Source organism: Erythrolamprus reginae, chromosome 1 (assembly GCF_031021105.1).
Source record: "Erythrolamprus reginae isolate rEryReg1 chromosome 1, rEryReg1.hap1, whole genome shotgun sequence".
In the NCBI taxonomy this organism is placed as follows: Eukaryota; Metazoa; Chordata; class Lepidosauria; order Squamata; family Dipsadidae; genus Erythrolamprus; species Erythrolamprus reginae.
Window position 1 is genome coordinate 117,025,017 of NC_091950.1, and position 15,384 is coordinate 117,040,400.

Consider the following 15,384-nt stretch of genomic DNA (forward strand, 5'->3'; position numbering starts at 1 on the left):
CCGCCTCTCTCCAAAGACACTGCTTTCAAACTTCTCTGGGTTGAGTCAATAAACAATCGCCAATCTGCAACAAAATACTCTTGATTCAGTTCTTCAAAGAGGCCATTCATTCATTTTATTGGATTGTGTCACTTTGCCTCTGTCTCTCAAGGTAGTTCCCAAATACCATTACAAAATCATCTGTGCAGGCTAGAATTTAAGGCAATTATAGTCTAATACATCTGGACGAAACCGTGTTTAGGAAGGACAGCTCATTAATTTATAAAATGCATAGCATTATTACAGGATTTTTCATTTATTTATTTATTTGTATCCCTCCTTTATTATTTTACAAATAATATATGCTATTTTGTAGAATTAATACTATGCCATAAATGATTTTATTTAATGAATAATGATTAATTATTACGATTAGAATTATTACCAATTAACGATGTAATCATTAAAATTAATGATTAAGTCATTATTAAATCATTACATTAATGATTTAATGAATTTACAATAGCATAGAGATTTTAATTTAAAAACTAGATTAGATTGATCAGCATCTAACAATAGAAGACTCATATGCACACATTCTTGTAATATGTTCTGTATTTATAATTTGGTAGTCCTATGCTTTTTTGTATAAATGTCTAAATAAAATGGATGTTGTTGAATATAACTGTGCGTGAGGGGCAATCTATTTCTTTGTGACAGAGCCTAGTTGGTATGCTTAGGGAAAACCTTCTGTCAGAGATTTTCAGTTAACAAAGGAGAAATAGAAAAAAAAATTGACTGAACAAATAGACTACCATTTTCTAAACTGACATTCCTCTGATGCATTGTGAGACTAACACCACGAATTGCAGTCCCAGTTCATCTGGAAGGATTTTAGTTTGGAGAACGCTAGGGGGGGAATATTAAATCAAATGGATCATTGCTCTGATTCATTACAAGTAAACTTTATAAGTTTATTTCTTTCCTTTTGTCTTGATGTATGCAGCTGTAGTTAAAAACCCACCCAACAATTTATGGATCATTGCAGCAGTGTTGGCTCCCATAGCAGTTGTTACAGTCATCATCCTTATCATCACAGCTGTTCTATGCAGGAAGAACAAAAATGACTTCAAGGCAGACACCACCATGAACTTGCCACAAAGAGCCAAGGTAGGCTATTTTCATCCTTGGGCTCAGGCAAAAGAATTTGTTTCTTCAGACTCATGTTCTTCATCCATGTGTGCAAGATGAGTTAAGTGTGCTGTGTTTAGACAAGTTTTACTAAGGCATTAATTTGTGTTCAAAGACAGATTGAAACCATTCGTACTGACAGAAACTAGCATGATTGAGATCGAAAAAGGCACCACTTGTTGGTAATTGGATGAAAATGAAGTAAATATAGGCTTGTTAAGTCTCCCTGATTCATAGTAAGAACTCTACATTTTATTCTGTATCCTTTTGTTCCAAATCATAGAAAGTGAAAGGTATTGTTTTAGATAATTTTGATATCATTAGGACTGGAAGCAGAGCTAAACTTCAGAGTTCCCCAACTCACCCCACTCCCCACTAGTGATCACTCAGAGAATTGCAAAGAATGGGCAATATCACATGGACCTTGTATTAAGACTTATCCTACTCATTAAAACACTTTTTCATTTTTTACCTTACAAGTGAATTTTGTAATAAGAAGATAGGCATGTACAGGGCATCAAATGCTTGTTTTATTATTTCTGCATCAAACTTACGGTTGAATAAATGGTAGATTTGTTTGCTGACAGAAGCAAAGCCTATTTTATTTCTGTTGTAAAGATGGTGCCATTATATCAGAATTTAAAACAGTAATAGCTGGAAAATTTTGTGTGTGTGTGTGTGTGTGTGTGTGTGTGTGTGTGTGTATGTATGTATGTGTGTGTAAATATAGATGCTATGCAGCATACATGATTCAGAGTCCATCACCCACAAAATGTCATGTGGACACGTATCAACTTTCTTTGCTTTTCTTTCTTTCTATTAATATCTATGTACTGCAATCTAAAAACTATAAATAAACCCAGAATATTAAAATAGCATGGTTGCAAAGAAATATAGATTTCTTTATTATTCATTCATTGAGTCAGCATGTCAAACCGAGCTGCCCCACGATTCCAAAATCATGGAGGAAATCTGCTGTTCAATATCTAAAATCCATATTGTGGATTTTAGATTCTGAAGTAAGTGATTATTAATATGTGTCTTAATTGAATTTAGGGCAGTTGGTCTCATCTTCCTAAAAAAAAATCTTCAATAGTTATTAAAGTAACTTTAAAAATTCTGTCATAATAATAATTTATGTATAATGCAAAGTTTGAGGTTAAAATCTGACAAGGCAGTTTTTATTTTATTTTAATAAAGAAATAGTAGCATTATTTAGTAGAAGACAAGTAGCTTCATTAGATCGAGACTATGTTTATTTATGACTATCTTAAGTAATTGTTTTAAAGTTTCAGAAACATATTTGAACAAATGCTGTGGAAATCAGTAATTCCTTTCTCCCCCAACATACTGTGACTTTACAGCAGTGTTTCACAATTATTTTCTATTACGCGCCCCCCCTCCAGGAAGAAGTAAACATTTTGCGCCTCTCCAAATCTCTGCCGGGACAATTGTTTGCAATATTCAGCACGTTTTCACTGAAAAAACTCAATCAGCTTATCAGTGTGATTGGGGTGTAATGTGTTTAAGTGATGTCTTAATTTATTTGGCTTCATGCTGTCCCCTGTCAACATTTTTAGACACAGTAAACACACCAATCTTTCCTTGTCTCCCACCATAGTCCTAGTGAAGCCAAACGCCACATACACTTTGTCATCTTTCCTCATCTTAGGTTTCGGGAGACTTACGTTTGTCTCATTATCTCCGTCTCTCTCCTCTTTTCTTTTCATCCCTGTTAAATATTTTTCTATTGTGTCTCTTAAGGATTTGTCATATGCACTTCATATCTCCTGCTATGCTGTGTGATATTGTTCCGTGCAAAGAAATCCTACTCCCTGTGGCAAAAAAAGCAGTCCCTGGGGTCATGCACTCCCCCGGCATCACTCCGTTCCCCCTAGGAGCCCCCACCCCACTATTTGAGAAACACTGCTTTACAGTGTCTATTTAATATTATCTTTTGAGTATCAAAACATATTGTAACTGGAGGATTTATGAACTCTGACAAATTGAGAGATCTAGATAGATTACAGTTTGATAAATTGCACCTCACCTCTCCAGTGTGAGTTAGTTATGGCTCCCCATTTTGTTTTAAAACTTAGCAGCAACTGTATTTATTTATGTGAGTAAAATTTAGATTATGTTGGGAATACTTTAACTCTATTATTTATTTATTTAACTTTATTATTCCCGAATGGCATTGCCCCACAGGCTGCCCTTGCAGTACTTCTGAGGAGAGGGATCCTTTCATTCTGGAAAATGGCTCTCATTTGAAGCATTTTCCCATGGATCTCTCTTATTTCTCTGCTGTAGTACTAATTAGTATTGATTATTAATTTTTTCTTTTAACCTCATTGATCATTGACTTCTTATCATAAAACGAAAGTAGCCAATTGTTAAATATAAAAATTTCACAATGGATATAATAGTGCATACCATATTAAATATGCTATTTTTTAAAAAATGCCTGATACTCCTGGATGAAAAATCAGATTTGCAACAGTGTTTAAAATCCTGTTTAATGCTTCTTATACAGTGATACTTCGTCTTATGAACCCCTTGTCATACGAACCTTTGAGATACGAACCCGAGGTTTAAGATTTTTTTGCCTCTTCTTCCAAACTATTTTCACCTTATGAACCCGCCCCCGCTGCTGGGATGCCCCGCCTCCGGATTTCCGTTGCCAGCCAAAGTGCCCGTTTTCGCGCTGGTGGGATTCCCCTGAGGCTCCCCTCCATGGGAAACCCCACCTCCGGATCGCAAATACTGTGATTTCGCTGAGGCTTCCCTCGCTGGGAACCCCCTGTTGGGATTCCCCTGCAACATCGCAAAATCCGGAGGTGGGGTTTCCCAATGGAGGGGAGCCTCAGGAGAATTGCAGCAGCGCAAAAACGGGCGCTTCGGCTGGCAAAAGGGGTGAATTTTGGGCTTGCACGCATTAATTGCTTTTCCATTGATTCCTATGGGAAACATTGTTTCGTCTTACGAACTTTTCACCTTATGTACCTCGTCCTGGAACCAATTAAGTTCGTAAGACAAGGTATCACTGTATTTTGAACATGGCTGTTAAGAACATTTTGTTGCATTATTTTTAAGAATGAACAATCCAAGTTTGTGATGACAATCCTGGTATTTTGTGTTGCCTGCAAAGTGTGTGTCTGTGTCTGTTTTCCTTGCCCGGCTTGCTCTGATTTCAGGTCTCAGAGGGAAAACACAGCGCCCAGACCTGCGTAATCAGTCCTGCCTGCATTCCTGCTGTTAACAGCATTCTGCGCATCGCAGCTCTTTGCACAGAAGGCCTGCCTACTGGACCATTTCATAAAAATCCTCCCTCAGTGAATGGATCTAAGCAGTTCATTAAGCCTTCAGATTAAACACTGCAGTGCAATGGCAACCAAGAGGCGAAAGGTTTTGCTGCACCTCTGAGGCTGCACTGTAGGAAGTGTTCCTTAAAGGAATCCAGACAAATGACTTGTCGTTTGAGAGAGATCAGTGGCTTTTTCAAAAAGAGTGCAGCAACTTAAGACTACTTCAAATGACTTAACTACAACATGGGGAAAACAGAGGGTTTCCCCCCCCTCCCCACAGAATAATCTATGCATATCTGCATTTCTTTTTTATATTTGTTGAAAATGAGCACAGCCAAATTTAGTTTTTCCCTGATGCAACCTGAATATGATAAAAGACTGAATTATATTTAATCTGAATGCACTGGAACTCTTTTTATTTTTAATCTTTTGACTCCCATTACTATGACAGTGCACCCTTTGTTCCTTTTAATTAATAGCATCAATTTGCAGCTAACGGTTTAAAATTTGAAACTCCAGAGGAAATGCCTTACTTTCTGCCAAGTCAATAAACTTATTCCAGTTTTCAATGTAAAACCAAGGAAAGTGGCTTTCTCATTTCAAAATGATCAGACAGAAAGCAACAGTTGGAAGTTGGAATGAAATTAAAAACTGGGGTTGGGGGGAAGCGTATTTTGAAATAAGAAATAGAGCAAATTTCATCCAATTAATAATTTATCTACCAGTCCATTAGCTTCTCCCTACATCCTGCTGTGCTGCCTCATTGTGGTAGGGAAGGGATGTTCCTGGGAAGAGTGAACAGGAACACTGGAATGTACACCAAGAATACATGATCCCAACAGGGTCACCCAAAGGGCGAAGTTCCTACTAGTTTTTTGGCTAAAGGAAGGAGACATCTGTTTGGGCAGCAGCAATATAGGAAATTGCTGGAAGTGGGTTATCACTTTAAACATCTTTTCATATTGTGTGGAAAAGGCAATGGTAAAAACCACTGCTTTATTTTAACCAAGGAAACCACACGCATAGAGAAGAAAAAATAACTGATAACTAGTCAGATAATGAGTCCCTCAAATTATTTATTATTATTTATTTATTATTTATTGGATTTGTATGCCGCCCCTCTCCGCAGACTCGGGGCGGCTAACAACAGCAGTAAAACAGTACAACAAAATCCAATACTAAAAAACAGTTAAAAACCCATTATATAAAAACCAATCATACATACAAACATACCATACATAAATTGTGAAGGCCTAGGGGGAAAGTGTATCTTAGTTCCCCCATGCCTGGCGGCAGAGGTGGGTTTTAAGCAGCTTACGAAAGGCAAGGAGGGTGGGGGCAATTCTAATCTCTGGGGGGAGTTGGTTCCAGAGGGTCGGGGCTGCCACAGAAAAGGCTCTTCCTCTGGGTCCCACCAAGCGACATTGTTTGGTTGACGGGACCTGGAGAAGACCCACTCTGCGGGACCTAACTGGTCGCTGGGATTCGTGCAGCAGAAGGCGGTCCCTGAGGTAATCTGGCCCGGTGCCATGAAGGGCTTTATATTGGATAGCTGTCAATATGCTGACGATGAGATTAAAGCCTTTTAGATTTTTTGGATTTTTTTTTTTTGCTGATGTTGTTGGCATACAGGAAAAGAAAAGGAAAAGCTGCAAAAAAGAAGAAAATAGTGGAAAATAAATTTAAGAAGCATTAACACTGGAAAGCTCAACATAGTGAAAAATGAAATTAAACATTGACATTTTAGACATCAGTGTGAAATGGACTGGAATTGGGTGCTTTCAGTCAGAAGATCACACTGTTACTACCAAGGGCATTAAAAAAAGAACAATATAGTTTCATGGTTAAAAAGGATGTAACTGTAGCAGTTCTTGGGTATAATGCAGTTAGTATAATATCAATTAGATTTCATGAGGAATTCTTTAATATGACCCTTATCTGAGTTTGTGTTTCAACTGCTGATGCAGATGAAGAGGAAACTTGAGTTTTATGTTCATGTTCAATTTAAAAGCTGAACAAGATGTGCCGCTTGTGATTGGAGATTGGAATGCCAAAATTGGAAACAGTATAAAGGAAAATGTAGTTGGACAGTATGGCCTAGAAAATAGAAGATGAAGTGGAATGATTTAATAGTTTCTGCCAATCCAGTGATTTCTTCATTACTAATGCAGTCTTTTAGCAACCAAAAGTTGCTTATGTATATGGACATCAGCAGATGGAGTACACAGAACTCAAATTGACTATTACTCGCACACAGAGAAGTGGAACAGTTCAATTATAACAGCAAAGATGTGGCTAAAGCTGACTGTAAAGATATAGATGGAAATTGACAGAGGAAAAACAAAAGAAGTGTACTAAAAGATTTAGAAACTCAGAAAGACAGCGTTATCTGAAATTGGAGTCTCTGCAGTTTTATAGGCTGTGTAGATCTTAATGTTGAGCCAAAATCAGACCAAATGGGATTAATGAATTTGAAGGAATAGGAGGAAAGTGAATTCTTCCTATAAAATTCCTACATATGCAGTGGGTCCCTATAGTAGAAAATTCACAGTTCCTGTTTATCAGCGGGTAGAGGTGTGACCAGAATTTATAATTTGTGTGCCAGTTGCATTCATTAAGCAGAAGAACTCTAGTGGTGCAGGGGTTAGAATGCAATATTGCAGGCTAATTCTGTTGACTGTCAGCAATTCGATCCTGACCAGCTCAAGGTTGACTCTGCCTTCCATCCTTCAGAGGTTGGTGAAATGGGGACCTTGATTATTGAGGACAATATGCTGATTCTGTAAACTGCTTAGAGCGGGGCTGTAAGGTACTGTGAAGCGGTATATAAGTCTAATACTGTTGCTATTGCTAATTGTAATTGTTAAGAGTGAAGAAGAAATGGTGCTAATAATATTTTTATTTCTGCTAGGATTTCGTTTGGTAAAATAGTAATGGATGCTTTCTTGTAGTTGTTTTTCCTGGTTTATTTTGTGTCAGAAATAGAAATAGGGATTTTCTATTGTGGTTAAGTAATCCTGCCCATTTGTGAATATTGACAGTTTTCAAAGGTGTTAATATTACAGTCAGTTTCTGTAGAAATAAATTGTTTTTATATTCTAAAGTGTACTGTATATACAGCACATATTGTACACAAACTGACACTACAGATGCATAGTATTATTTCAGTTGATTTCTGTTCCACAATTGGAATGTTAGTGGATCATAGACCTACATCAAAATCAGCTTTCTGCTTTCTTTTCAGAACTAGTTCTAGACTTGCCCTATTTTATTGCTGCACACAGCTACTTATCCTGTCCAACCATATTAAATAGTAATGAAAGGGGGAGAGGTTTCCCATTAAAATTATATATATTTATAGTTCTGGCATGGTTGTTAAAGGACCAGTGCCAGGTTGTTGTTTTTTTTCCATTCCATGACAATATATTTGGACATTTACCATTTGGATCTAATTTTCACCCATTTTATGAAACTGTCCTGCTACCCGAAAACATATCTCTATGATAACAAAGGGAAAGCCATAAAACTTAAGCTAAGTACCTAAATTACCTTCCTTTTGCTCAAATTTAAGATACTGTATGTGTGATAGTTACAGATTAATATTTGATCTGGGGAAAAAAATGAAAGAAGAATTCTGTTACCATTTGTTTTAAACCATGTGTTACAAATTGTTAAAGGTTCATTTTAAACTATTATTTTAGAACTGGTGTACTTCTTTAATATTTAATGCATCTGTTATATAATTTATTGTCATAAGAATAGTTAATATTTACATGAAGCAGATGGTATTGTGGACAACAGACAATGGTGTCCCACTGGTAAAGTTTAAAAATGGATATGTTGCAAGATGTGGTTAAAAAGTGTGAAATACTGGTTTCTATTTTGTAGTTTACAAGATTAATAATTCAAAACAAGTAATTTTTGCAAGGTCAAAAGTGAATTTTCTCTTTTATACTTGTTTGAATTTTTTTGTTATTTTCAGTCCATTAAGTCAGCAGTCTGTTTAAAAGTAAAATTGTGCCAGATCAAATATCATCCTTTTCAAATGCTCACTTCTTGCTGCCATTGCTTTCTTTTCTTTTCTTTTTTTATCACCACTGTTCTTGGAAACTCTTGCCTTTGTTGCCATTTAATTGCATCCCATATGAGGATATTAGGGATGCTAAGAAGTTGAATCACATCAGTGACACCAGCCAAAAATGGAGGCATGAAATTGGAGTAATCTTACTTTGTTTACACAGTAGATGTTCTATTTTGCGGGAAAATATAGTTTTTAGTTCAGCCTTAAAATACTTAAAAATGAATATTCAATTCGTTTCAAAAACATTCTTACATTTAAATACACTTTTAGACACAGATTTTAGATGCAATGTATATTGACTCCCCCACTTTTTTTCCAGCCAGTTCAAGGTTTTGACTATGCCAAGCAACATTTAGGCCAACAAGGGACTGAAGATGATGTTTTGCCTGTCACCCAAGAGACCGTAGTTTTGCCTGTTCCTGTGAGAGATGCTCCTGCATCCCAAGAAAGGGAAATCGTTCAGGATGGGAGCACAGCAAAAACTGCCAAGTCCAATGACACAAGAAAGAGGTGAGCAATATCAGCAGAAAGACTAGGGCTTAGATGGTTGACAGATGGTTTTTCTAATTGTTTCTGTGCTTACAATTTCAGTCTTTTCACACATAAAAAAATCTTCTCAAACTTCTGTGGCACAATATAGTTTTGAATACAGTGCAACCTCTACCTACGTACACCTCTACTTACGAATTTTTCTTGATAAGAACCGGGTGTTCAAGATTTTTTTGCCTGTTCTCAAGAACCATTTTCCACTTACAAACTCCGAAACTGTAACTGCAAAAGGCAGGGAGAAGCCTCTGTGGGGCCTCTCTAGGAATCTCCTGGGAGGAAACAGGGCCATAAAAGGCAGAGAGAAGCCTCTGTGGGGCCTCTCTAGGAATCTCCTGGAAGGAAACAGGGCCGGAAAAGACGGGGAGAAGCCTCTGTGGGGCCTCTCTAGAAATCTCCTGGGAGGAAACAGGGCCTCCATCCTCCCTGTGGTTTCCCCAATTGCATGCATTATTTGCTCTTACATTGATTCCTATGGGAAAAATTGTTTCTTCTTACAAACGTTTCTACTTAAGAACCTGGTTACGGAACGAATTAAATTTGTAAATAGAGGTACCACTGTACTTAGATTTCAAAAATATATATCAAGAAAAATAATGCATTGTTGCAATATCTGCATGAGTGAGACCCTAATCAACCTGTTCCGAATGGAATTATAGTGCTTTAAAGAAACTGGTTTATAGTTTGGGGATGCCCCTAGATGTTCAATTGGTTCCATAATACAGAAATCCTTTTCTCATTTCACATTGGTGCACAAGAGCCAAAGCCTTCTGAACAAAGATAAGTAGGCAGTTGCTACTCAATTTCTGTTATTTCCAGAAATTACTACCGTAATGTATTATTCATAGAACTTTAATTAGTTCACATTATAACTCCTCAATTGCTCTTTGGAATGGAGTATATAATTCCATTGCTAATATCTTGGCACAGTTTTATATGTGAACTAGGTTTTTTTTAAAAAGTGAAACGGGATGATGCCGTTTCTCTCAGTATGTCAGGAACAGGGATCTTGTAGATCTCAGATATCGCTGAAGTACATGGTTTATTTTAATAAGGCACAGGGAGAGTGATGGTTGGTTTATGGCTATTTTTAAAATGTAAGCAGATCGTTCCCATTTTTTTGCACATTTGACTATTAAACCAGCTGTGTTCTGCTGTTTGCTTTACTGTTTTAAAATGTGTGCATAATATTTACACAGACTGTGAACAGGAATATGAATCCACATCTGAATATCTTAGTGAAAGGAAATCTTTCAGTGGTAAAAAAAACCAAAAAGCTTTATCTCTCTTTCAGGGACTATTAAACATTTTAGATTATTATAGTGCCCTTTATCCTAGTGCTATTTTTGAAATATGACTGAAGATGAATTCCCTACCGGAAAATACTCTTTATTTCTCTTCCGATTGTATAAAAATGGAATGCAATGAGATTGCAGCAATATGCTAAACCAATATTAGAATAAAGATGCATGTATAGAGAATTATTTATTTAATAGCCTCTATGTGAAGTTGCAAGATTTTCCCTTTATTATCGTGAGCTTATAAAGAAAACAATAGCCACACATATTGTTCTGACTTCTGGTTGTTATAACAACCCTCTCCCCTGGAAATATTATGGATGCCTTCCTGCTGTTTTTATGTTTCTTCATTGCAACATACTATAAATATTTATTTGTCTATAAGAATCAGGCTTGGAATAGGCAGTGACACAGACCAAGCAAATGCAATAACCTTGAAATGACAAATATGCAGGAAAAACTTAGCCTTCTTCCTTGTTGCTATGGTTACTTGCAGCCGGTCGCTGAGCGAAAATGGTTCTGTCATCAGCAACGAATCAGGAAAGCCCAATTCAGGTCGAGGCTCTCCACAGAAAGTTACAGCACAGCAGAAAGTGATAAAAGAGGAAGGAAGAAAAAGAAATGGTGAGAAATATGCCCTGGTGAATGATCTACTAAATTACCTTCCATTTCTCCCATAGAGATAGATTACCCTAGAAAATATAATACTGAATATAATACAGTACTGCAGTTAATTAGAATTAATGTACCTATGTACAATGCACTTCTCTCTTTTGGGCTTTTTTTTGTTTATTTATAACCCTTATTTGAGTTCTGTAGACCAGTGTTTCCCAACCTTCATTCGTTCGTTCATTCATTCATTCATTCATTCATTCATTCATTCATTCATTCGCTGGCTGGGGAATTCTGGGAGTTGAAGTCCAAATATCTTCAAGTTGCCAAGGTTGGAAAACACTGCTGTAGACCACCTCTTTAGTATGATTTCAGTCATTATTTCAATTTTGATCCTTGCTTTGTTTTCTGCTATAGTAGGAAAAAAATAGGGCAGTGTGGTCTGAATCTCAATTTATTTATAACACATACTTTTTCACTTCTATTTTGATGTTACTTTAATTCAGCCAAATTTGTTAACGTCCCTTAGTTTTGTTGATTTCAGTATAAAAATTGTGGTACAAAGTTGTAGCATGCTATTGTTTTTTCTTAAACATTCTCCCTTTTGTTCTGTCTTTCTGTGTGGTCTTAAAAAAAGAGAATTGGGCTTTTTGATTTAAAGTTACCAGCTAACTTTAATGACAACTAGATATTAATTTTTGATATGCTATGGGATATTGTTTGTGTTGTGTAAAGTGTTACTTCTTTTGTCTTAAACTCTAAAAATAAATTGTAAATAACAATGTATTTTTATGTCTTTTTATGACTCATGTATTTTATGTATTTTTATATATTTTTATGACTCATTTATGTCGTCAGGCATGGGGCAATTAGATCAAGCCCCCTTCCTCTGTTTACTGGATGTAATATGTGATTGTGAATGAATTGGTTGACTGTTTTTTATTATACTGTATATGGGATTTTAGTAGTAACTTTTAATTAATTAGATTTGTTGTTGTGTTGCTTTTGTACCCTGTGAGCCACCCTGAGTCTTCGGAGAACGGCGGCATACAAATCTAAATAACAACAACAACAACAATAATAATTATTATTATTATTTTGCTGATGAAAAGGACATAATCTGAAATTTCACAACATCTCTTAAAATGAGCAGAAAGAACTTTTACTTTAAATGTATATGTGAGAAAAGGTATACCTTTGAAGTAATATAATCTTAAAATTTTAGGATTGTCCTCAAACTGCTTGATATTGAAAAGTTACATAATACAATAAAATATTTTCTCAATATATCGGTTGAAAGTGATGCTATGAAATGTGAAGGGTCTAGAGGTATTGTGCATACACATTAATGCCTGTGTATAATTGATATATTTATACATTTATAACTACCAGAAAAGTGTCCACAAATTTTTGTATTACCAGATGTGTATGCTAACTATGCACAGCAAGTGATATCTAGCATTAATTCTCATAAAGTCTCATTAAGTCTTTAAAGATTTTCTGAAAAATAAATCCCTTGCATGTTACTCTCCATTCACAATAATTGTAAGGTGGAAAAGACTATCTTTTAAAAATCCTTTCTTAAATCATTCCAGAATGCCATCTTATTTGTTTTATATTATAAGAATATGTTGTTTTCTGTGTGGTTATTTTTTGTTTTGTTTTTGTTTTTAAGCCTCAAAACAAAAGCCGCATTTTAAGTAAAATTGTACTTAACGTTTCATTCGATCAAGCTCACCATTCTGATCAATCTTTGCAGTGTAGATAATTGTTAATGAAATTCATTCACAAAGGAGATTCTTATTTAAACAAGAAAATATTTGCATTAGGTTGCATGCACTTGTAAACATACTTAGAGCAAAGCTATTGAAATCATGAGAGTAAGATAGTTATGACTAATATACAAGAAGAGCTCTGCAAGGTCAGATCATCCAACTGCATTTTATTAGCCTGATCAGGAGGATGAAAGACCCTTCAATTGTTACTTCCTGGTAAGCAATATTTTATCCACACTGTCTGTGATTTAGGAGGTAGCAGATAGTCATTGCTGTTTACTAACCATCTGGGAACCCAGTCCTCATTTGATATCATCCAAATTGGTTTCCATTGCCACAACTGCTGATAGAAAATTTCAGTTTATGTGGTATTTAGTATCCTGAATCGTTTTACCCACATTATCTAGGAGATGAACAATTTTAACAATTTTTTAAAATTCCCAAAGAACTTAAATAGCTGTACTGTGTCCTTTTAAAGGAGAGGTCCCCAACCTCCAGACCACAACTGAATGTCAGGTTGCAGCCGGTTCAGAATTGGGCTACGGAAGTGGTGTGCACAAGTGTGCGCATGAAGCTGCATTTATGAACGTGGTGCACAAATGTGCGTGAAACCATCCCATCCCATTGTCTCTACTTAGCCAGAAAATTTGAGGACCAGTGTTTCTCCCTCATGGTGGTTATAGTAGCCAGGCATGGGTTAAAACCGTCTGCTCTCTGATTGGACTGAGTCTGTCAAAGCTGTTATGTCATGTCACTTTTGCTATGTCCATCAGTTTTTTTCACTCAGTCGCTCAGTGAGGACAGTTGTGCCAAATCTACTAGATTTAGTGAAAAATATTTTGATGCTATATTCATCCTGAGGGGTTCTGCTTCTAGTACTGTGAGTTACTGTATTTCTGACATCTGAGTCTGTTTATTTCTTCTTGCTGGAAGGGCAGCCGGGTGGCCACTCAGGCTGCCTCAGACAGAGTCTTCTGATCATTGGGACTGTTATTAGCGGTGTGCCTGGCTAGAAAGGTCACCATAGAAACATAGAAGATTGACGGCAGGAAAAGACCTCATGGTCCATCTAGTCTGCCCTTATACTATTTCCTGTATTTTATCTTAGGATGGATGGATGTTTATTCCAGGCATGTTTAAATTCAGTTACTGTGGATTTACCAACCACGTCTGCTGGAAGTCACCATGAGGGCAATCACTCCATTTCTCTTTGAGGGCTCTCAGGAAGGCTTTTGACCGAAGTGTTTTTGGCTAGGAGATTGGGGACCCGATCTCTGTATTTGATTCTTGCTGTTGGCACTCATAAAATCTCTCCAGAGCCAGCCTGAATTTCGGTTTAAAATTGCCCAAATCTTTCCTGTTTGCGAATAACGGTTAATTACAGCAAGATAATTGGGGGCATATATTCTCCCTTATAATTTTTAAAGGTGCATTGACTACACATGTACACAGTGCTTCAAATAGTTTATTACAATAGGTTTTTTTTATAATGACATTATTATTACATTAAAATTAGGGAAATTGTTTAATAATTTTACAGAGATATTTTGGGAGTTCATCATTTCAATTTTATTACTATGAGTAATTTATCACTAGGTAATGTGATTACTTCATTGTGATTACTTCACAATGAACATATATCCATCCTAAGATAAAATACACAAAGTGATTAATAGTGATTACTTCATTACCCCAACTCTAGATATTTATGTATAAGTTAAAGAACATACCAGTTCCTATGGAAATCTTTATGGGTCCTCTTTGCACATCTTGCCATATAAAATTGGCTACTTTTCCCCCATTTTCTGTTTGTTTGTTACAAGTTGCCAGTCTATAAGAACACTTGTTGATACACCCAATGGCAGCTGGATTTGTTTAGTACTTTTTCAAGAACCTTTCTAAAGGCTTTTGAAAAACCAAGTATGCAGTGCAATTTTTTACTGGCTTTATAGGCCTAATTTCAAAGAGATGCCCATTTCTGTCTGGCTCAACTCAGCCCTAGTGCAAAAAGAAATATTTTGCTAAACAATACAGTGCATAATCTCTTAACAAGAGAAAGGCAATTGCAAATCCATTCAGACATATAACAGACATTATTTGTTCCATCTTTCCAGGCTTTGTGATTGTTGATAAAATGCAAAAAGATTTTTAAAATGGGAAAAACTCAATATAAAGCTGTGAGAATGTTAAACCTGAATTTAATCCAGTGACTATAAACATTTTATTAGGAAGTTATCAATCATCCTGCCCTGGGGTATTGCAACTAATATCCCTCAGCAAATAGAAGGAAAGGGCAAGTGTTTACTTGCAGCAATTTCCCTTTTCCCCTTCAGGTTCTGCCTCTCCTAGCCGCTATCAAATTACCTTCATGGTGGCTGCTTTCATTCCTATTTCACTGATGGAATTGATTTATTCACACATTCATTAAGTGAGGTGAACTAACTTAGATACCTAGTGAGCATATATAATGAAGGCTAAAATCCATCTTCTTTTTAGAGAAAAGGCCTTACAAGAACACACAGAAAAGTTAAAAATATAAACTAAGCTACATGGATGAATTTTTGTTTGCTTGTCCCAGATTTGCACTTTGGGACATG

At 36.2% G+C, this 15,384-nt stretch overlaps 1 protein-coding gene across 2 annotated transcripts in view; it reads left to right on the top strand.

Moving 5' to 3' along the window:
* KIAA1549L (KIAA1549 like) overlaps positions 1 to 15,384 on the top strand; it is a 93,826-nt gene that overhangs the window by 22,464 nt on the left and 55,978 nt on the right. For both annotated transcript variants that reach the window (XM_070735474.1, XM_070735466.1), the window contains 3 exons: positions 986 to 1,149; positions 8,876 to 9,066; positions 10,897 to 11,024. In XM_070735474.1, coding sequence (XP_070591575.1) covers positions 986 to 1,149; positions 8,876 to 9,066; positions 10,897 to 11,024 — 483 coding nt within the window. The remainder of the gene's footprint in view (positions 1 to 985; positions 1,150 to 8,875; positions 9,067 to 10,896; positions 11,025 to 15,384) is intronic.